The sequence below is a fragment of the Salvelinus fontinalis genome, chromosome 26 (genome assembly GCF_029448725.1).
Source record: "Salvelinus fontinalis isolate EN_2023a chromosome 26, ASM2944872v1, whole genome shotgun sequence".
Classification (NCBI taxonomy): Eukaryota; Metazoa; Chordata; class Actinopteri; order Salmoniformes; family Salmonidae; genus Salvelinus; species Salvelinus fontinalis.
In genome coordinates, this window is record NC_074690.1 from 2,145,996 (window position 1) to 2,167,469 (window position 21,474).

The 21,474-nt window shown below is 46.5% G+C and overlaps 1 protein-coding gene across 2 annotated transcripts in view; it reads right to left on the bottom strand.

Annotated features, from left to right (window-relative positions):
- Nucleotides 1-3,374, bottom strand: part of LOC129823542 (rho GTPase-activating protein 29-like) — a 75,301-nt gene extending 71,927 nt beyond the window's left edge. The window contains exons 1-2 of one of the 2 annotated variants that reach the window (XM_055882341.1): nucleotides 3,150-3,374; nucleotides 1,677-1,877 (exon numbers count right to left, since the gene is read on the bottom strand). In XM_055882341.1, the coding sequence (XP_055738316.1) occupies nucleotides 1,677-1,877; nucleotides 3,150-3,171 (223 nt within the window). In that variant the 5' untranslated portion in view covers nucleotides 3,172-3,374. Of the gene's footprint in view, nucleotides 1-1,676; nucleotides 2,109-3,149 lie in introns of both variants that reach the window. The other variant, XM_055882340.1, reaches the window with a different exon arrangement.
- Between the last annotated feature and the right edge of the window lie 18,100 nt (nucleotides 3,375-21,474).

A 21,474-nucleotide genomic window follows, 5' to 3' on the forward strand; every position in this document is an offset into this window, starting at 1 on the left:
ACACTATTAGTATGTATCCTACTGTCTGCTAGTTTGTCTTTTCTTAGCAAGTTGTTGTTAGAAATAAATTGTGTTAACCGCTAATGCTAATCAATCGTTAGTTAGCTACAAACGTAGCTAGCTAGCGAATACAGCCTGGTACCAGTGCTGGTGTAGACCTAGATAAGCACGTTGGTTTGTGCAACGGTATCTTCTAAATCAGAGAGGAATAGGTGAAGAATGAATATGTTAGCAAGCTATATGGAGGTAAGAAAACATAATGTAACATCTAAATTAGGTTCACCTGGAAACATGACCAACACTTTGGTTCCTACCCTGTCAATAACTCCTCCTCCGTTGTCATGTCAAACAACAATGTATTCAAGGTGCTGCACACGATATTCCAACTCTAGAATTAAAATATTAATTATATTTCCATAATTCCAACAATTCACCAAATAACTAGGCATAGATTTTTGCCCATATTATGCAGCTCTGAGGTGCACAGTGTGGAAATTATGATAAGTGCAGAAATGTATAAATCATTTTTGTTTGGAGTTGGATTGAAACAGTATAAAATATTGAGAATGGAAAAAGCCCCATTGAAATCACTTATACTTTATGTGTTGCCTCTAGATCATCAAGCATATTTATAACTTTTATTATTAAAAAACAAAATACCATTAAATACCGTCAAAAATATAGTGATATGATATTTTGGCCATATCGCCTAGCCCTAAATTGCACGAAAAAAATGATTTTCAAAGCAACTACTGTTATTCCTGCAACATAGAGGAGAGTCACAGCTTTCTGGGAGTATATCGTTTATTTATCACCTCCTCAATATTGAGTTCACGGCACCACTTTACAACCGGAGTAGGCTATGTAGTATTGTTTTGATGCGACCGCGGAGCAGAGCGTGACAATTTGTGCAAAGTTTTTGTGGGACATTACATTTACTGATAGAATAATCAATTAACCTACATGGCTATATAGCAACAAATATTATATTTAAAGTGAATCTAGATAAGTGTTCTGTAGTTCCCACTTCCTCAGGTGGTGAATAATATAGCCTAGGCAAATATGCAAATATGTTGGCACATTAATCTCTGAAGAGCAAAAATGTATCTGATCATTCTGGATCATATTTTGACAGGTTGCACATCAAAATATGAATCATTCCCTGGATATTAAATGAAATAGCTTGTCTAGAGCCCTGCACTAATGAAAAGTAATAACATGTATTGTTGTATTTAATCATTATCGTGCAAAATTGTTATATTTATCGCAATGTGACGTTTTGGACCTGAGTCTGTGGAATCACTGACCCAGCGGACAGGACAAGGGGATAGATGAGAGAGCTAAGCTAACGTTGTACCAGCACAGAGGTTGTCGACCCTCTTCAAGAGCTGACATTCAACTGGTTAGCTAGCCTGACTGGAACAAGCTTTTGTTATAACTTTTGTTATACAGACAGACAGAAAACACAAACATTAATTATTCTGTGAAACCTTGGCACGAGGTAGGTTACTGTAGTTAGCCTAAAAACCATGATAACCAACCAATCACCCACCCTGCCACACACTAAGTACTAGTACTGAGTACTGTAACCTTTCTGGTCTCACCATATAGGTTGCTATTTGGTTCAAAGTAGTGCACTAAGTAGAGAATAGGGTGGCCATTTGGCACTGACTCACCTTTAGAGTGGCAGGTTTCTTTAAGGCTGAGCAGTACGTCTGCGAACCTCCGCACGTCGTTCAACAGCTGCATGACGTAGTCCGGCTCTACCCCAGGCGCTCCTGCCACGGTGAACCCCAGCCCCATACTACCCAGAGGGTTAGTAGTCCTGGAGCTCCGGCCCATGTCCCAGGTCTTTGTTGACCCAGCCGACGGTGACCCTGTGTGGGGGTTGGAGAGGCGAGACAGGCCCTGGGTGGAGCTGGAGCGATGCTGTTTGTTCTGTTTAGTATTATTCTCTCCTCCTCCACCAGTGTCACTACTCTTTCGTAACATCCCAATGGGTCACTGCCACTGGTTCTAGCCCAGTGAAACTACCTAGAATATGTTACAGGCCACTGGGCTGTGTTACACCTCATGTGGGTGGTCCAGACCGGTCCGGGATTGGGGCCCTGAAAAAAACAGGCTGTGTCCTTTTATTTGTTTGTTTAACTACATTTCAAATGTTATTTGACTTTCTTTTCCTTTTCTATCATATCACATGTTTGTTTTGTGTGTAAATACATTTATAGATAACTTCTAATTGGAGAAGATTGAGCTTGTATTAATAACATTAAGATAAATACCTAGCCAATTTACCAGGGTTGGGTAGGTTACTTTCTAAACGTAATCTGTTAGTTACTAGTAACTTGTCCAAAATTGTAATCAGTAACGTAACCTTTGTATTACCCAAACTCAGTAAATGCAATCTGATTATTTTCAGTTACTTTCCCCTTAAGAGACATTAGAAGACAAAAAGAATGATCCATCAATCGCATTTTATGTGTCATCATAGTAGTCTTTCGGTCACATTCGCTCAGGTGGAACAAACTTAAAACATGCCTCTTTTTTCAATGCTGAATTGAAGGTCATTATGAAAACTTAAGGTGTCATAATGTATTTTTTTTTCTTCCAGCAAGCATCCTTTCTGAATTTAAAAGTCATCCAAAGAGTAATTATCTAGTTTTTCCAAACGTATCTGTAATCTGATTACAATGATTTTTGCTAGTAACGTAACTTGGTTACATGTAATCGGTTACTCTCCAACCCTGGTAATTACAGTGCAGTTCCTAAACATGTCACATTGTTCTTACAGCTGTTAACGTTACACCTGTAGCGTTAAATGCATTTGTTTTTAAGGCGACTGTAAAACAAACGACACCCGACAAAATAGACTACATTTTACATTTTAAAAAAAGAAACAGCTGCTCCTAACGTCAGCAGCCACTCAACGTCAATTTCTTTGTGGAATTAAAAGTAAATGAAACCTCTAAACCAAATTACATGATCCAAAATGCAATTCATAATTGTGGCTAACGTTAGCTAGTTAACTTGAGGTTTGAACAAATCTTGACGTAGGCTAACGGGCATCACAAACACTAAGCTAGCTCGAATCGTGCGCTAGCCAGTAACGTTAGCCTTTCTTCTTGCTATCAAAAACAACATAAACTCACCTGACTTGTACTTCAATGGCATTGCAACCTAAATTCTCAAGAAACGTTTTTCTTCATAAAATCCGCCCTCCCCCCCAAAAAAATGAGAAAATTCACATCTTTCGGGGAGAAGAATAGCTTCGGTTGTGTGTGTTTAGCAATGGGTTTTGAGCTACGCTACGTGTGAATCTCTGCGTTCACAACTCTCCGTTTACAAGTCCAGCTTCAATCATGTGACTTTGAAAACTACTTTTTCACTGGCAGACGACAAACGCTTCTTCAACCAACGCTTATATCTACTGTGCTTCTAGTCTTCAACTCTGAAATGTTTTACACCGTGAACCGCCAGGTGATGTTATTTAAGTAACTTTTTTAACTAGTTAAGAACAAATTCTTATTTTCAATGACGGCATATGAACAGTGCCTTGTTCAGGGGCAGAATGACAGATGTGTATCTTGTCAGGTCGGGGATTCGAACCTGCAACCTTTCGGTTACTAGTCCAACGCTCTGACCACTAGGCCACCCCAAATGCCTTTATTTTACACTTTAATGCCCTGTAAATAAAGTGTGATGTAGAATATTCAGTAATCATTACTGAATTACATAGCGTAACATAACTGCGGGAAGTAGGGGGTGCTGAGAGTGAAGTCTGAAATTTAAAAAAAAATCTGAAATTAAAAAATATATTATTAATTCAATAAAAATAATTCACAAAAGTACTGGGCCTTTACTAGTCCTGTATTAGCTTACCACCCTATTTTATAATAACGGCTTTGTGAGTGTGTAAGTCACTTTAGTAACACTGTCTGTAATCAAATAACGCATTTTAGTGAACCACACAAATAGTATACTGTAGCCTAGTACATGACTGTTAATGTGCCCTTTGTGTCAAATGCGTCATGTAGGCCTATGCAGCTATAATGTACAAACGAAGTATGTCTGTATTTTGTTGCTATGGTAACTACACTGAACAAAAATATAAACGCAACTTAAAGTGTTGGTCCCATGTTTCATGAGCTGAAATAAAAGATCACAGAAATGTTCCATATGCACAAAAAGCTTATTTCTCTCAACTGTTGTGCACACATTTGTATTTCATCCCTGTTAGTGAGCATTTCTCCTTTGTCAAGATAATACATCCACCTGACAGGTGTGGCATTTCAAGAAGCTGATTAAACAGCATGATCATTACACAGGTGCACCTTGTCCTGAGGACAAGAAAAGACCACTCTAAAATGTGCAGTTTTGTCACACAATACAATGCCACAGATTTCTGTGTTGAAGGAGAGTGTAATTCAAATCAAATGTTATTTGTCACATGCGCCGAATACAACAGGTGTAGTAGCCCTCACAGTGAAATGCTGAATACAACAGGTGTAGTAGACCTCACAGTGAAATGCTGAATACAACAGGTGTAGTAGACCTCACAGTGAAATGCTGAATACATGAATACAACAGGTGTAGTAGACCTCACAGTGAAATGCTGAATACAACAGGTGTAGTGGACCTCACAGTGAAATGCTGAATACAACAGGTGTAGTAGACCTTACAGTGAAATGCTAAATACAACAGGTGTAGTAGACCTCACAGTGAAATGCTGAATACAACAGGTGTAGTAGACCTTACAGTGAAATGCTGAATACAACAGGTGTAGTAGACCTTAGTGAAATGCTGAATACAACAGGTGTAGTAGACCTCACTGTGAAATGCTGAATACAACAGGTGTAGTAGACCTTACAGTGAAATGCTGAATACAACAGGTGTAGTAGACCTTACAGTTAAATGCTGAATACAACAGGTGTAGTAGACCTTACAGTGAAATGCTGAATACAACAGGTGTAGTAGACCTTACAGTGAAATGCTGAATACAACAGGTGTAGTAGACCTTACAGTTAAATGCTGAATACAACAGGTGTAGTAGACCTTAGTGAAATGCTTAGTTACAAGCCCTTAACCGTTTTAAGAAAATAGAGTTAAGAAAATAAAGTTACTAAAGTTTAAAACTTCAGTTTAAAAAAAGGAACAATAAAATAACAATAACGAGGCTATAAACAGGGGGTACTGGTACCGAGTCAATGTGTGGGGGTACAAGTTAGTCACGGTAATTGAGGTAAGTTGGACCGCAGAGTGAAGGGAAAGCAGCCAACAAGTGCTCAGCATATGTGGGAACTCCTTCAATACTGTTGGAAAAGCATTCCAGGTGAAAAGCATTCCAGGTGAAGCTGGTTGAGAGAATGCCAAGAATGTGCAAAGCTGTCATCAAGGCAAAGGGTGGCTACTTTGAAGAATCTCAAAAATAAAATATATTTTGATTTGTTTAACACTTTAACACTTTGGTTACCACATGATTCCATATGTGTTATTTCATAGCTTTGATGTTTTCACTATTATTCTACAACTTATAAAATAGTAAAAATGAAGAAAAACCCTTGAATCAGTAGGTTTGTCCAAACTTTTGACCAAACTTTTCATATATATATGTAAAGAACGATGTGTAAAGACAGAATGGACAGAAAATGAATAGAAAAGGTGTATACAGCAGTAGTTATATAGGATTTGCCATGACTAGAATACAGTATATACAAATAAAGTGGGTAAAACATTATGTAAACATTATTAAAGTGACCAGTGTTTAATAAGGCTAGGGGGCAGTGTTCGGAAGTTCGGATGAATGACATGCCCAATGTAAACTGCCTGTTACTCAGGCCCAGAAGCTAGGATATGCATATGATTGGTAGCATTGGATAGAAAACACCCTGGAGTTTCTAAAACTGTTAAACTAATGTCTGTGAGTATAACAGAACTGATATGGCAGGCAAAACCCCGAGGAGAATCCATCCGGAATACTTTTTTAAGGTCACAGACCATTTCCATGCTACCCTATTGGAAAAACAAATAGATAGGACGCAGATTGCAGTTCCTATGGCTTCCACTAGATGTCAACAGTCTTCAAACAGGGTTTCAGGCTTGTTTCTTGAAAAACTAACAAGTACTTGTAGTTTATCCAAGGTGTCCCTCATTAGAAAAGTAGTCTTGGTGTGCGCTCTTCGTTATTTATCTTCCCTATTGAACATACTATTCTCTGTCTTAAATATTATAATTTATTTAGATATTAGAGTACCTGAGGATTAATTAGTAACATCGTTTGACTTGTTTGGACGAACTTTACCGGTAACTTTTTGGATTCGTTTGTATGCATGTTGAACGAGTAGATTACTGAAATCAATGGCGCCAACTAAACTAGACTTTTTTTATATAAAGAGGGACTTTTTCGAACAAAACGACCATTCATTGTGTCGCTGGGACCCTTGGGATTGCAAACAGAGGAAGATCTTCAAAGGTAAGTGATTTATTCTATTTATTCTATCGCTATTTGTGATTTTGTGACGCCTGTGCTGGTTTGAAAAAGTATTTTGATGTGGGGCACTGTCCTCAGATAATTGCATGGTATGCTTTCGCCGTAAAGCCTTTTTGAAATCTGACAACGCGGTTGGATTAACAAGAAGTTAAGCTTTTAAATGATGTAAGACACTTGTATTTTCATGAATGTTAAATATTACTATTTTTCGATTTTGAATTTCTCGCTCTGCAATTGGATGTTGTCGTAGTGGCACGCTAGCGGGACACCGATCCCAAAGGTTAATGACTTTAAGTACAGTACATAAGGCAGCTCTAAGGTGCTGTCTTTTCCTTTATAATCCGTGATTGTCTGGAATCCCTGCCACATATGTCTCGTGTCTGAGCCGTTTAATTGCAACTCCACCTTTTCCCTGTACTGTTGTTTTGCCTCTTTGATTGCCTTACGGAGGTCTGTTTGTACACGTCCATGTTCCCACTCACCTTGCCATGGTTAAATGTGGTGGTTTGCAATTTCAATTTTGCGCGAATGCTGCCATCTATCCACGGTTTTTGGATAAATTACAATCATCACAGCGGGAATAACATCCTCTATGCACTTCCTGATGAACCCAGTCACAGAGTCAGTGTATATGTCGATACTATTCTCAGAGGCGACCCGAAACATTTCTCAGTCCGCGTGATCAAAATGTGATCAAAACAATCTTGAAGCATAGATTCCGATTGGTCAGACCATTGTGGAACAGTCCTTATGTTTCACTATATTGGATCACTCCAATATATTGGTATCGCTCCGCAGGCGGAGAGATACATTCGTGGTTAGGATTTACAGATTTCCTCCCGTTTACACCTGTGTCACGGCTGGGGTCCGCCCCCATATATAGACCCCATGGCCGTGACACACGTTCACTTTCGTTTTCTCAGCGGACGTCCTGGTTTGAGGTACAAACTTTCTGAAGTTCGCTTGGTAAGTCACCGGTAAGTGTAATATCTTGTATGGAAGTATAATCACTGGCTGTTTGCAGCCTGGAGCAGCTGGCCACATGGCCAGCCCCTCCTCTTGAGTGCTCCACTCGCCGTGCGTGGTTGATCTGTATCTTCCGTCCGTGGTTTTGTCATACTTGTGTTTCATTAGCGTTACACTACGACTTTGTGTGCATCCGTTAGTATGGTGGCTCTTGCTGCCACAAACTGTATTTACTTTACACAACTTGCTTGTTCTGCGTGTGTTGTGAGTTACTCTGCTAATTACAAGGTTTCTTTCTTGTTCTTTCCCTTGCAGAATGTAAGAGTATCGTGGTTGGCTTCCACTACGTTGAGACATTAACTCTGGAGTTCCTTAACGGAGTTACTCCATCATATGGTGTTGTTTTTACTGCTTGGACATTTTAAACCGGCTAGGTAATATTGCAGCCGGGACCCCCCAGACTCTTTGATGCGGACTTGAAAGCCACATCTGGGTCCCTCTGCTCTCTTAGCCGCCTTACTAACGCGGCCATGGTGCTGCAGGCCTACCCGCAGACTCTGTTGCCCCAGCTACAGGGGGGCACAGAGGCGCTCCTCCGGGACGCGACGGAGGTGTCTTGCTTGCTTTCCCTGCTCCAGAGGGATGTGGCCCGCTCCAACGGACAGGCCATGGCGCAGGTAGTTACCCCCAATCCCGTCTGCTAGCTGCTCTCCAGAGCACATTTGCCACTCTCCCCATCACCCCAGGGCTGACTTTTGGCACAGGGGTTAACAACATTCTAGAGCAGACCAATAAGGTTCGTAGGGACCGGGAGATACTGGGACGGTTCAAGGCAGACGGACCGTCGCCACCCACCTGCACTCAAATGACGGTGGGGTCCCTCTCCTGCCCCATCGCCTCGTGCTGAGGAACGACAGCGGGAAGGGGCACAGCATGCGGTTGAACAACAACCTGTCAACCGTCACCGCCATAGCGGCGTGACTGGGGGACCCTGGCGCTCAGGGCACCAAAGGAAAGTCGGGCCCCAGCAGGACCCCTGACACACCCTTCCCCGGCCTCGGCCACTTCTCCTGGTCCTAAAGGGTAAAGTGGGAGGAGTGTGTGGAGTCCCCATGGGTGTTGATCACAATGCTCGATGCGTACCGACTCCAATTCCGGTGCCGTCCCCTGTCCTTCAGGGGCCTTCGTGTCATCACGGTGGCCGACCACCTGAAGGAAACCCTGTGGCTGGAGATCTCATCTGGACATCCGCAACCTCAATGGGTACTTAAAGGTACTGAGGTTCCACATGCTGTCCCCAGCCCGCATGTTGCAGGCCGTGTCCAGGGACCAGTGGTTTGTGACGATGTACCTGTAAGATGAGTATTTCCATGTTCCTGTTCTCCCAGCTCATTGGCAGTTCCTCTGATTCCCTTTCGAAGGGAGGGCTTACGATTTCATGGTTTTTCCCTTCGGCCTCTCCTTGGCACTGCGCACTTTCATAAAGTGCATGGATGCTGTCCTGGCACCTCTCACATCCCAAGCGTTGTTGATCCTCAATTACCTGTACAATTGGCTGATTTGTGCACCAACCAGGACTCAGGTCCTGTCATACAGAGAGATGCTCCTGACCCACATCAGCAGGGTTGTAAACGACAAGAAGAGCCGTCTGACGCCAACCCAGAGGGTGGCCGTCATTGGCATGGAACTGGACTCAGTCCTCATGAGAGCACGCCTGCCCACCAAAAGGGTTTAGGCGATCTTATCTTGCCTCGACCACTTTCGTCAGGGGCGGATGGTATCCGTCCTAACCTGCCACCGCCTGTTGGGCTTGCTGACGGCAGCCTCCTTGTTGATTCCCCTGGGCCAGCTCCATCTCCAGCCTCTTCAACTCCCACCGGCTGCACCTGAAGCGCCACCGTCACAGCCAGCTGCGGGTGACCGCACAGTGCCTCAGGGCATTGAAAGGCGCTGTCACTCCTTTCTCTCAGGTTGTGTGGAGATGCTGATGATGTGCCGCTGGGAGCTGGTCAGCACAGACACCTCCCAGTTCTGCTGGGGGGGGGGGGGGGGGTGGTGACCAATGGCAGGTCAGCCAGCGGCTGTTGGCTACCCCCTTAGAGCAGCAGGCACATCAATACACTAGAGCTCCGAGCTGTACTGCTGGCCCTGCATCTGAAGGGAAGACATGTCCTGGTGAAAACAGACAGCACCACAGTGGTGGCTTACATCAACCATCAGGGTGGACTGAGGTCGCACCGCCTCCATCTTATGGCACGGGAGCTCCTTCTCTGGGCTCAGCGATGTGTAGCGTCTCTACGCGCAGCGCACGTACCTAGCATCCTGAATGTGGCAGCGGATAAGCTCTCGAGGGAGGGCCCGCCACCTTTGGACTGGAGCCTATATCCCCAGGTGGTGCAGCACCTGTGGGACAAGTTCAGGAGGGCGCAGGTGGACCTGTTTACCTCCCTGGACAATGCGCACTGCCCCCTGTGGTACTCCATGCCGGAGCCACCAGGGCCTCTTGGCTTGGATGCTCTGGCTCACGATTGGACGGGGCTGGAGCTTAACGCATTCAACCCTTTTCCCCTGATCCAGGCTGGACAGGACCAGGTTGGCAGAGCATCGTATGCTTCTGGTGGCCCCATACTGGCCCAGACGACCCTGGTTCAGCCTTCTCCTGTCGCTGTTGTCTGGGACACCTTGGCAACTTCCCCATGAGACGGGACCTGCTGTCTCAGGCCAGGGGGAACTCTTGTGGCATCCGAGGCCGTATCGCCTCAGTTTGTGCTTGGCCACCGAACAGCACCAATGGTCCATGTTCGGACTACAGGAGGGTGTAATGAACACCATGCAGAACGCAAGGGCGCCGGCTACAACCGTGGCATACCAGTTGCGCTAGCGGTTGTTCTGCTCTTGGTGCTCTGGTATTGAGGTTGTGTCCGAGTCATGTGGGGTTCAGTATGTCCTCCAATACCTGCAGTCTCGCTTGGATGAGGGCATGGCAGCCTCTACACTGAGAGGGTATTTGGTCGCTATATCTGCCTGCCATGTGGGGTGGATAGACAGGCCAGTGGGGCGCCATCCCTTGGTCTCCAGGTTTATGAAGGGGGTTCGTCGCCTGCGTACAGCTAGGACCCGCTCAATGGCGAGCTGGGATCTGGATGTGGTCTTGGCAGCTTTGGCAAAGCTGCCTTTTCGAACCGTTGGCGTCTGCCTCCCTCAAACACCTCTCTATGAAGGTGGTTTTCTCGGTAGCGATTACTTCCATGTAGAGGGTGGGTGAGCTCCATGAAGAGGGTGGGTGAGCTCCATGAAGAGAGGGTGGGTGAGCTCCATGAAGAGGGTGGGTGAGCTCCATCTACATCTCTCCGCCCCAACCCTTCATTCCTCCTGAAGGTTCTGTCAGACAGGCATGTGAACATCCATTTTATCCTGTCTGCTCTTTGTCTGCTATTGTGAGAGAGTCCTGGGGGCTGGGCTATCAAAGCAGAGGCTCTCTCACTGGATCGTGGAAACGATTACAACAGCATACCGCCTGGCTGGCAGGCCAGTGCTGGGATCTGTGGTGGCACATTCAACACGAGGTGTGGCTGCGTCCTGGGCTCTACTGAGAAGACTGCCCCTTGCTGATATCTGTGCTGCGGCCAGCTGGGCTTCCTCTTGCACCTTTGCTAGGTACTATCGGGTAAATGTGGCACCTCCCTCTGCGGTCCTTAAGTCCCCAGCTACAATAAATGCAGCCTTAGAATATGCGATTTCCAATTTGCACAAAGTCCGGTGTAGTTCCTTGAGAGACGTTGTGGTGTCGGCTTTTTTATTATTTTTTTTATTTTATTTCACCTTTATTTAACCAGGTAGGCAAGTTGAGAACAAGTTCTCATTTACAATTGTGACCTGGCCAAGATGAAGCAAAGCAGTTCGACACATACAACAACACATAGTTACACATGGAGTAAAACAAACATACAGTCAATAATACAGTAGAAAAATAAGTCTAAATATAATGTGAGTAAATGAGGTGAGATAGGGGAGGTAAAGGCAAAAAAAGGCCATGGTGGAGAAGTAAATACAATATAGCAAGTAAAACACTGGAATTGTAGATTTGCAGTGGAAGAATGTGCAAAGTAGAGATAGAAATAATGGGGTGCAAAGGAGCAAAATAAATAAATAAGTACAGTAGGGGGAGAGGTAGTTGTTTGGGCTAAATTATAGATAAGCTATGTACAGGTGCAGTAATCTGTGAGCTGCTCTGACAGCTGGTGCTTAAAGCTAGTGAGGGAGATAAGTGTTTCCAGTTTCAGAGATTTTTGTAGTTCACTCCAGTCATTGGCAGCAGAGAACTGGAAGGAGAGGCGGCCAAAGGAAGAATTGGTTTTGGGGGTGACCAGAGAGATATACCTGCTGGAGCGCGTGCTACAGGTGGGTGCTGCTATGGTGACCAGCGAGCTGAGATAAGGGGGGACTTTACCTAGCAGGGTCTTGTAGATGACCTGGAGCCAGTGGGTTTGGCGACGAGTATGAAGCAAGGGCCAACCAACGAGAACGTACAGGTCGCAGTGGTGGGTAGTATATGGGGCTTTGGTGACAAAACGGATGGCACTGTGATAGACTGCATCCAATTTATTGAGTAGGGTATTGGAGGCTATTTTGTAAATGACATCGCCGAAGTCGAGGATCGGTAGGATGGTCAATTTTACGAGGGTATGTTTGGCAGCATGAGTGAAGGATGCTTTGTTGCGAAATAGGAAGCCAATTCTAGATTTAACTTTGGATTGGAGATGTTTGATGTGAGTCTGGAAGTAGAGTTTACAGTCTAACCAGACAACTAGGTATTTGTAGTTGTCCACATATTCTAAGTCAGAACCGTCCAGAGTAGTGATGTAGGACGGGCGGGCAGGTGCAGGCTGCGATCGGGTTGAAGAGCATGCATTTAGTTTTACTTGTATTTAAGAGCAATTGGAGGCCACGGAAGGAGAGTTGTATGGCATTGAAGCTCGTCTGAAGGGTTGTTTTAACACAGTGTCCAAAGAAGGGCCAGAAGTATACAGAATGGTGTCGTCTGCGTAGAGGTGGATCAGAGACTCACCAGCAGCAAGAGCGACATCATTGATGTATACAGAGAAGAGAGTCGGTCCAAGAATTGAACCCTGTGGCACCCCCATAGAGACTGCCAGTGGCCCGGACAACAGGCCCTCCGATTTGACACACTGAACTCTATCAGAGAAGTAGTTGGTGAACCAGGTGAGGCAATCATTTGAGAAACCAAGGCTATCGAGTCTGCCGATGAGGATGTGGTGATTGACAGAGTCGAAAGCCTTGGCCAGGTCAATGAATACGGCTGCACAGTATTGTTTCTTATCGATGGCGGTTAGGATATCGTTTAGGACCTTGAGCGTGGCTGAGGTGCACCCATGACCAGCTCTGAAACCAGATTGCATAGCGGAGAAGGTATGGTGGGATTCGAAATGGTCGGTAATCTGTTTGTTGACTTGGCTTTCGAAGACCTTAGAAAGGCAGGGTAGGATAGATATAGGTCTGTAGCAGTTTAGGTCAAGAGTGCCCCCCCCTTTGAAGAGGGGGATGACCGCAGCTGCTTTCCAATCTTTGGGGATCTCAGACGACACGAAAGAGAGGTTGAACAGGCTAGTAATAGGGGTTGCAACAATTTCGGCAGATAATTTTAGAAAGAAAGGGTCCAGATTGTCTAGTCCGGCTGATTTGTAGGGGTCCAGATTTTGCAGCTCTTTCAGAACATCAGCTGACTGGATTTGGGAGAAGGAGAAATGGGGAAGGCTTGGGCGAGTTGCTGTGGGGGGTGCAGTGCTGTTGACCGGTGTAGGGGTAGCCAGGTGGAAAGCATGGCCAGCCGTAGAAAAATGCTTATTGAAATTCTCAATTATAGTGGATTTATCGGTGGTGACAGTGTTTCCTGTCCTCAGTGCAGTGGGCAGCTGGGAGGAGGTGTTCTTATTCTCCATGGACTTTACACTGTCCCAGAACTTTTTTGAGTTTGTGCTGCAGGAAGCAAATTTCTGCTTGAAAAAGCTAGCCTTAGGGCTTCCCGGGTGGCGCAGTGGTCTAGGGCACTGCATCGCAGCGCTAGCTGTGCCACCAGAGACTCTGGGTTCGCGCCCAGGCTCTGTCGCAGCCGGGCCGCGACCGGGAGGTCCGTGGGGCGACGCACAATTGGCCTAGCGTCGTCCGGGTTAGGGAGGATTTGGCCGGTAGGGATATCCTTGTCTCATCGCGCACCAGCGACTCCTGTGGCGGGCCGGGTGCAGTGCACGCTAACCAAGGTCGCCAGGTGCACGGTGTTTCCTCCGACACATTGGTGCAGCTGGCTTCCGGGTTGGATGCGCGCTGTGTTAAGAAGCAGTGCGGCTTGGTTGGGTTGTGTTTCGGAGGACGCATGGCTTTCGACATTCGTCTCTCCCGAGCCCGTACGGGAGTTGTACCGATGAGACAAGATAGTAATTACTAGCGATTGGATACCATGAAATTGGGGTAAAAAAAAAAAATTAAGAAAAAAGAAAAAGCTAGCCTTGGCTTTTCTAACTGCCTGTGTATATTGGTTTCTCGCTTCCCTGTTCGATGCTAATGCAGAATGCCATAGGATGGGGGGGGGGATATACATGGCAGTGACGATGACTCGAAGTAATGCGGTCGGAATTTGATGGGGAGGTATTCCAGATCTGGAGAACAAAAGTAAGACATGAGTTAACTAGTACAACCATAGCTGCATCCTACATGTATTTGTGCCATAGACATCGGTTGCATATTCCGGAAATAAGATGACATTACTGTCAGGCCTGCTACCGCTCCCCCTCCCTGGCACCTGAAGGCGCCAGGTTCCCCAGCATTACGCACTCCTGCCACCATCATTACACACCTGCCTTCCCCCGTCACCCGCATTAGCAATTATTGGACTCACCTGGACTCAATCACCTGTGTCATTACCTCCCCTATATCTGTCTGTTCCCAAGTTCTGTTCCCCGCTTCAGGATTAATTGTCGTATGTCGTTGTGTTACCGGTGTGCTGACACTGTTCCTGTCTTGTTCCATGTCTGTTCCTTATTAAATGTTGACTCCCCGTACCTGCTTCTCTACTCCAGCGTCGGTCCTTACAATTACCTAAGTAGGCAAATAATTAGTAAGAAACAACTTTGACATATTATCATGTTGTTAAATTTACATTAGAAAGATGGTAATATTGCCATTACTGTTACTAGCTCGCAAAGTTTGTTTAAAAAATAACTAGGAATGCTAACTTAGTTAGACGGCTTAAGTTATACTGCATCTAAAACCAATCTGGCGACATCACAATCAAAAGATTTTCCTACTAATTATTTGCCTTCTTTTGAAATGTTATGTTTCCAAGCCAAATCCGAATTGTATTAAGGTAGGCTAACATTAGCCATCTAGCTAGTTGGTAACTAGTTTGCTAACGTCCGCTATGCTAGCTATGGGCAGTCTCTCTTTAACCACTCATAATTAATGCCTAAACTGTTAACTTTTGAGTTGTTTCTGTTTTAACTCTGTAACCATGGAGAATTAACCCTGTAACCATGGAGAATTAACCCTGTAACCATGGAGAATTAACCCCCTAACCATGTGGAATTAACCCTGTAACCACACATAATTAACCCCCTAACCATGTGGAATTAACCCTGTAACCATTGTCACGACCCCTCCTCTGCATTGCAGGGGCGGTTCCTCCTGCAGGCAGAGGAGGGTCCTTAGTGATTGGAGCCACCTGGGCTCAATGTATTTAAACTGTTTCACTAATCACTTCTCTCTCTGCTCCTCCAGGTATGATCCTGTTCTGTTTGTTCCTTTGTAGTTTGGCATAGTTTTCACTCAGTCATGTTCACACACACACATATTCACGCATCCATGCACTTTACATACACCTTACATTATGATACATCCACACCTCATTCCTGTTTCTTAGTTTAAGTTAATAGTTTTGTTTAATAATAAAGAACCTTTTTAATTGGCCTATACTTGTTGTTCGTGTCCCCTTATTTTTGTCATGGGCTATGAGCCGGCCTGTGACAAGTGGGGGCTCGTCCGGGCTGATAAAACTCACCCTGGTGCTCAGAAGCTGTAACAGAAGCTGCCATCACAGCAGGTTTAACTTGACCTGACTGTTTTGATTTAAGCAGAGGACAATCTTTCTTCCAATGTCCTTCAACTAAACAGTAGCGACAGGTATTAGCATTAACCGGTGCTTTAAGTCCTCCAGACCCAAACTTCTGCTGAGGCCTTTGGAAAGAAGCTCCAAAAAAAAGGTGACCTACTATTCCTAGGAGTAAAGTTATTTTTATGGTACATGTCACTGTTTGTGTAGACCTTACAGTGAAATGCTTACTTACAAGCCCTTAACCAACAATGCAGTTTTAAGAATGCCCCCCCCCCCCCCCCCAAAAGTAAGAGATAAGAAAAACAAATAATTAAAGAGCAGCAGTAAATAACGATAGCGGTGCAATATACAGGGGGGTACCGGTACAGAGACAATGTTTTCCTTATCTCTTTTTTGAAGGTATTTTCTTAAAATGTTCTCTCATCTGAGTCTTCCTCTCTTCTTCCTCCCTCAGTGTAGTTATCCTGGCCTCCTCTTCCTCCCTCAGTGAAGTTATCCAAGCCTCCTCTTCCTCAGTATAGTTATCCTGGCCTCCTCTTCCTCCCTCAGTGCAGCTAGCCTGGCCTCCTCTTCCTCAGTATAGTTATCCTGGCCTCCTCTTCCTCCTTCAGTATAGTTATCCTGGCCTCCTCTTCCTCCTTCAGTATAGTTATCCTGGCCTCCTCTTCCTCCTTCAGTATAGTTATCCTGGCCTCCTCTTCCTCCCTCAGTGTAGTTATCCTGGCCTCCTCTTCCTCCCTCAGTGTAGTTATCCTAGCTGCCTCTTCCTCAGTGTAGTTATTGTGGCCTCCTCTTCCTCCCTCAGTGTAGTTATCCTAGCCGCCTCTTCCTCAGTGTAGTTATTGTGGCCTCCTCTTCCTCCCTCAGTGTAGTTATCCTAGCCGCCTCTTCCTCAGTGTAGTTATTGTGGCCTCTTCCTCCTTCAGTATAGTTATCCTAGCCTCCTCTTCCTCCCTCAGTGTAGTTATCCTGGCCTCCTCTTCCTCCCTCAGTGCAGCTAGCCTGGCCTCCTCTTCCTCCCTCAGTGTAGTTATCCTAGCCTCCTCTTCCTCAGTGCAGCTAGCCTGGCCTCCTCTTCCTCCCTCAGTGCAGCTAGCCTGACCTCCTCTTCCTCCCTCAGTGCAGCTAGCCTGACCTCCTCTTCCTCCCTCAGTGCAGCTAGCCTGACCTCCTCTTCCTCCCTCAGTGCAGCTAGCCTGACCTCCTCTTCCTCCCTCAGTGCAGCTAGCCTGACCTCCTCTTCCTCCCTCAGTGCAGCTAGCCTGACCTCCTCTTCCTCCCTCAGTGTAGTTATCCTGGCCTCCTCTTCCTCCCTCAGTGTAGTTATCCTAGCCTCCTCTTCCTCCATCAGTGCAGCTAGCCTGACCTCCTCTTCCTCAGTGTAGTTATCCTGGCCTCCTCTTCCTCCATCAGTGCAGCTAGCCTGGCCTCCTCTTCCTCCCTCAGTGCAGCTAGCCTGACCTCCTCTTCCTCCATCAGTGCAGCTAGCCTGACCTCCTCTTCCTCCATCAGTGCAGCTAGCCTGACCTCCTCTTCCTCCCTCAGTGCAGCTAGCCTGACCTCCTCTTCCTCCATCAGTGCAGCTAGCCTGGCCTCCTCTTCCTCCCTCAGTGTAGTTATCCTGGCCTCCTCTTCCTCCCTCAGTGCAGCTAGCCTGACCTCCTCTTCCTCCATCAGTGCAGCTAGCCTGGCCTCCTCTTCCTCCCTCAGTGTAGTTATCCTGGCCTCCTCTTCCTCCATCAGTGCAGCTAGCCTGACCTCCTCTTCCTCCCTCAGTGCAGCTAGCCTGGCCTCCTCTTCCTCCATCAGTGCAGCTAGCCTGGCCTCCTCTTCCTCAGTGTAGTTATCCTGGCCTCCTCTTCCTCCATCAGTGCAGCTAGCCTGGCCTCCTCTTCCTCCCTCAGTGCAGCTATCCTGGCCTCCTCTTCCTCAGTGTAGTTGTCCTAGCCTCCTCTTCCTCCATCAGTACAGCTAGCCTGGCCTCCTCTTCCTCCATCAGTGCAGCTAGCCTGGCCTCCTCTTCCTCCATCAGTGCAGCTAGCCTGGCCTCCTCTTCCTCCCTCAGTGCAGCTAGCCTGGCCTCCTCTTCCTCAGTGTAGTTATCCTGGCCTCCTCTTCCTCCCTCAGTGCAGCTAGCCTGGCCTCCTCTTCCTCCCTCAGTGCAGCTAGCCTGACCTCCTCTTCCTCCCTCAGTGCAGCTAGCCTGGCCTCCTCTTCCTCCATCAGTGCAGCTAGCCTGGCCTCCTCTTCCTCCCTCAGTGCAGCTAGCCTGACCTCCTCTTCCTCCCTCAGTGTAGTTATCCTGGCCTCCTCTTCCTCCATCAGTGCAGCTAGCCTGGCCTCCTCTTCCTCCATCAGTGCAGCTAGCCTGGCCTCCTCTTCCTCCCTCAGTGCAGCTAGCCTGACCTCCTCTTCCTCCATCAGTGTAGTTGTCCTGACCTCCTCTTCCTCCCTCAGTGCAGCTAGCCTGGCCTCCTCTTCCTCCATCAGTGCAGCTAGCCTGACCTCCTCTTCCTCCATCAGTGCAGCTAGCCTGACCTCCTCTTCCTCCCTCAGTGCAGCTAGCCTGGCCTCCTCTTCCTCCCTCAGTGCAGCTAGCCTGACCTCCTCTTCCTCAGTGCAGCTAGCCTGGCCTCCTCTTCCTCCATCAGTGCAGCTAGCCTGGCCTCCTCTTCCTCCATCAGTGCAGCTAGCCTGGCCTCCTCTTCCTCCCTCAGTGCAGCTAGCCTGACCTCCTCTTCCTCCATCAGTGCAGCTAGCCTGGCCTCCTCTTCCTCCCTCAGTGCAGCTAGCCTGGCCTCCTCTTCCTCCATCAGTGCAGCTAGCCTGACCTCCTCTTCCTCCCTCAGTGCAGCTAGCCTGACCTCCTCTTCCTCCATCAGTGCAGCTAGCCTGACCTCCTCTTCCTCCCTCAGTGCAGCTAGCCTGGCCTCCTCTTCCTCCATCAGTGCAGCTAGCCTGACCTCCTCTTCCTCCATCAGTGCAGCTAGCCTGACCTCCTCTTCCTCCATCAGTGCAGCTAGCCTGGCCTCCTCTTCCTCCCTCAGTGTAGTTATCCTGACCTCCTCTTCCTCCCTCAGTGCAGCTAGCCTGACCTCCTCTTCCTCCATCAGTGCAGCTAGCCTGGCCTCCTCTTCCTCCCTCAGTGCAGCTAGCCTGGCCTCCTCTTCCTCCATCAGTGCAGCTAGCCTGGCCTCCTCTTCCTCCCTCAGTGCAGCTAGCCTGGCCTCCTCTTCCTCCATCAGTGCAGCTAGCCTGGCCTCCTCTTCCTCCCTCAGTGCAGCTAGCCTGACCTCCTCTTCCTCAGTGTAGTTGTCCTGGCCTCCTCTTCCTCCATCAGTGCAGCTAGCCTGACCTCCTCTTCCTCAGTGTAGTTGTCCTGGCCTCCTCTTCCTCCATCAGTGCAGCTAGCCTGGCCTCCTCTTCCTCCCTCAGTGCAGCTAGCCTGACCTCCTCTTCCTCAGTGTAGTTGTCCTGGCCTCCTCTTCCTCCATCAGTGCAGCTAGCCTGGCCTCCTCTTCCTCCCTCAGTGCAGCTAGCCTGGCCTCCTCTTCCTCCCTCAGTGCAGCTAGCCTGACCTCCTCTTCCTCCATCAGTGCAGCTAGCCTGACCTCCTCTTCCTCAGTGTAGTTGTCCTGGCCTCCTCTTCCTCCCTCAGTGCAGCTAGCCTGGCCTCCTCTTCCTCCCTCAGTGCAGCTAGCCTGACCTCCTCTTCCTCCCTCAGTGCAGCTAGCCTGGCCTCCTCTTCCTCCCTCAGTGCAGCTAGCCTGGCCTCCTCTTCCTCCCTCAGTGCAGCTAGCCTGGCCTCCTCTTCCTCCCTCAGTGCAGCTAGCCTGGCCTCCTCTTCCTCCCTCAGTGCAGCTAGCCTGACCTCCTCTTCCTCCATCAGTGCAGCTAGCCTGGCCTCCTCTTCCTCCCTCAGTGCAGCTAGCCTGACCTCCTCTTCCTCCATCAGTGCAGCTAGCCTGGCCTCCTCTTCCTCCATCAGTGCAGCTAGCCTGACCTCCTCTTCCTCAGTGCAGCTAGCCTGGCCTCCTCTTCCTCCATCAGTGCAGCTAGCCTGGCCTCCTCTTCCTCCCTCAGTGCAGCTAGCCTGGCCCTCTCCTCATCTTGTAGAAACTGGTGAAGCTTCTCAAACTCCTCCTTAATCTGCCTCTGTGTGTGTGTCTGGGCCGGGCTCTGGAGACAGTGAGAGGAATATATGATGATAGAACATCATTCTGATGTTAATTTAATATGCTCTGCTCCTTTATCAACGGGCTTTCTAACTGCATCAGAGAACTTCAATCTAATGTTAATGTTAAGACAGATTCTCTCTGATAGCCTACATCACCATCTCGTTGTATTTTCATATTCCATTGTAACATTACACCTCATTTTTACCTTCATATGTTCAGCTGTTTGATCACAGGTTAGTTTAACTTCGTTAAAGACTTCCAGCTTCTACTGGAAGGGCTTCAGGACAGTCTGAAGGTCTTCCTACAGGGGCGGCAGGTAGCCTAGTGGTTAGAGTGTTGGGCCAGTAACTGAACGGTTGCTAGATCAAATCCAAGCTGACAAGGTAAAAAAAATCTGTCATTCTGCCCCTGAACAAGACAGTTAACCCACGGTTCCTAGGCCGTCATTGAAAATAAGAATATGTTCTTAACTGACTTGCCTAGTTAAATAAAATAAAAAAATACAGTTCTTCCTACAATGCAACATGAACCCTTTAATATAGAGAGTCTCTGTATTTTCTTTCAATAGCATCGTATCTGTGACTGTGAGAAGGTCTCTTTAGAGAAAAGTTAGGAGGAAAACTATCTTTGGAACATTTCGTGGTGCACACTGGACATTACTGAGATTCCCTTTGTTTCCAGTATTCCTGCAGACATGTTTTACAGAAGCTGGGGCCACATGACAGGATGACAGGATCATTGTAGATGATCACAGCACAAAAGGACAGGAGAAATCCTCTTGGAAAGACGAACCAGAAGCCATTTTGTAAAGAAATCACTGTAACATATCTGTGAGAGCCTCTGAAGGAAGCAGATAGTGACTTCAGTCCTTTTAAAGTGTTGAGTCTCCCACCAAAGCTCGGTAGCTGCTCTGGTCTTGAAGCTGCTCTGATCAGGTAAAACAAAAACCTGTGTGTGTGTGTGTGTGTGTGTGTGTGTGTGTGTGTGTGTGTGTGTGTGTGTGTGTGTGTGTGTGTGTGTGTGTGTGTGTGTGTGTGTGTGTGTGTGTGTGTGTGTGTGTGTGAGAAAGAGAGAGCGAGAAAGGGGGAGAGAGAGGAAACAAATCCAGTGAGTTCCCCTTTCTACTATGATAGGTAGATCTAGTATGGTAGATATATGATAGGTAGATCTAATATGGTGGTACTAACATGTCATATTATATCTGTTTGTTATATGTTTTCTGTAGATCCATGATCAGCAAAGGATCACGGACGGTTTCCCGAACACAGATTAAGACTGAGTCTAGTCCAGGACTTTTTAACACCATAGAAGTGTCTTTTAGTCCACGACTAGAAGGCATCTTTGTCTGGGAAAATGGCCCAGTAAGAATGGAGTGTGTTGATTAAATATAAAGATATATATAATAGATAATATATAATATATAATATATAATTTATAATAGATAATATATAATAGATAATATATAATAGATAATAGATAGTAGAAAATAGATAATTTATAATAGATAATTTATAATAGATAATTTATAATAGATAATAGATAGTAGAAAATAGATAATTTATAATAGATAATTTATAATAGATAATATATAATAGATAATAGATAGTAGAACATAGAAAATAAGGATCTTTGTATCGTCATACAACAAATGGAAATAACACTGAAGATGGTGATAGTGGTTTCTGTTGAGAAATAAACACAAGAATGTGATTAAAATA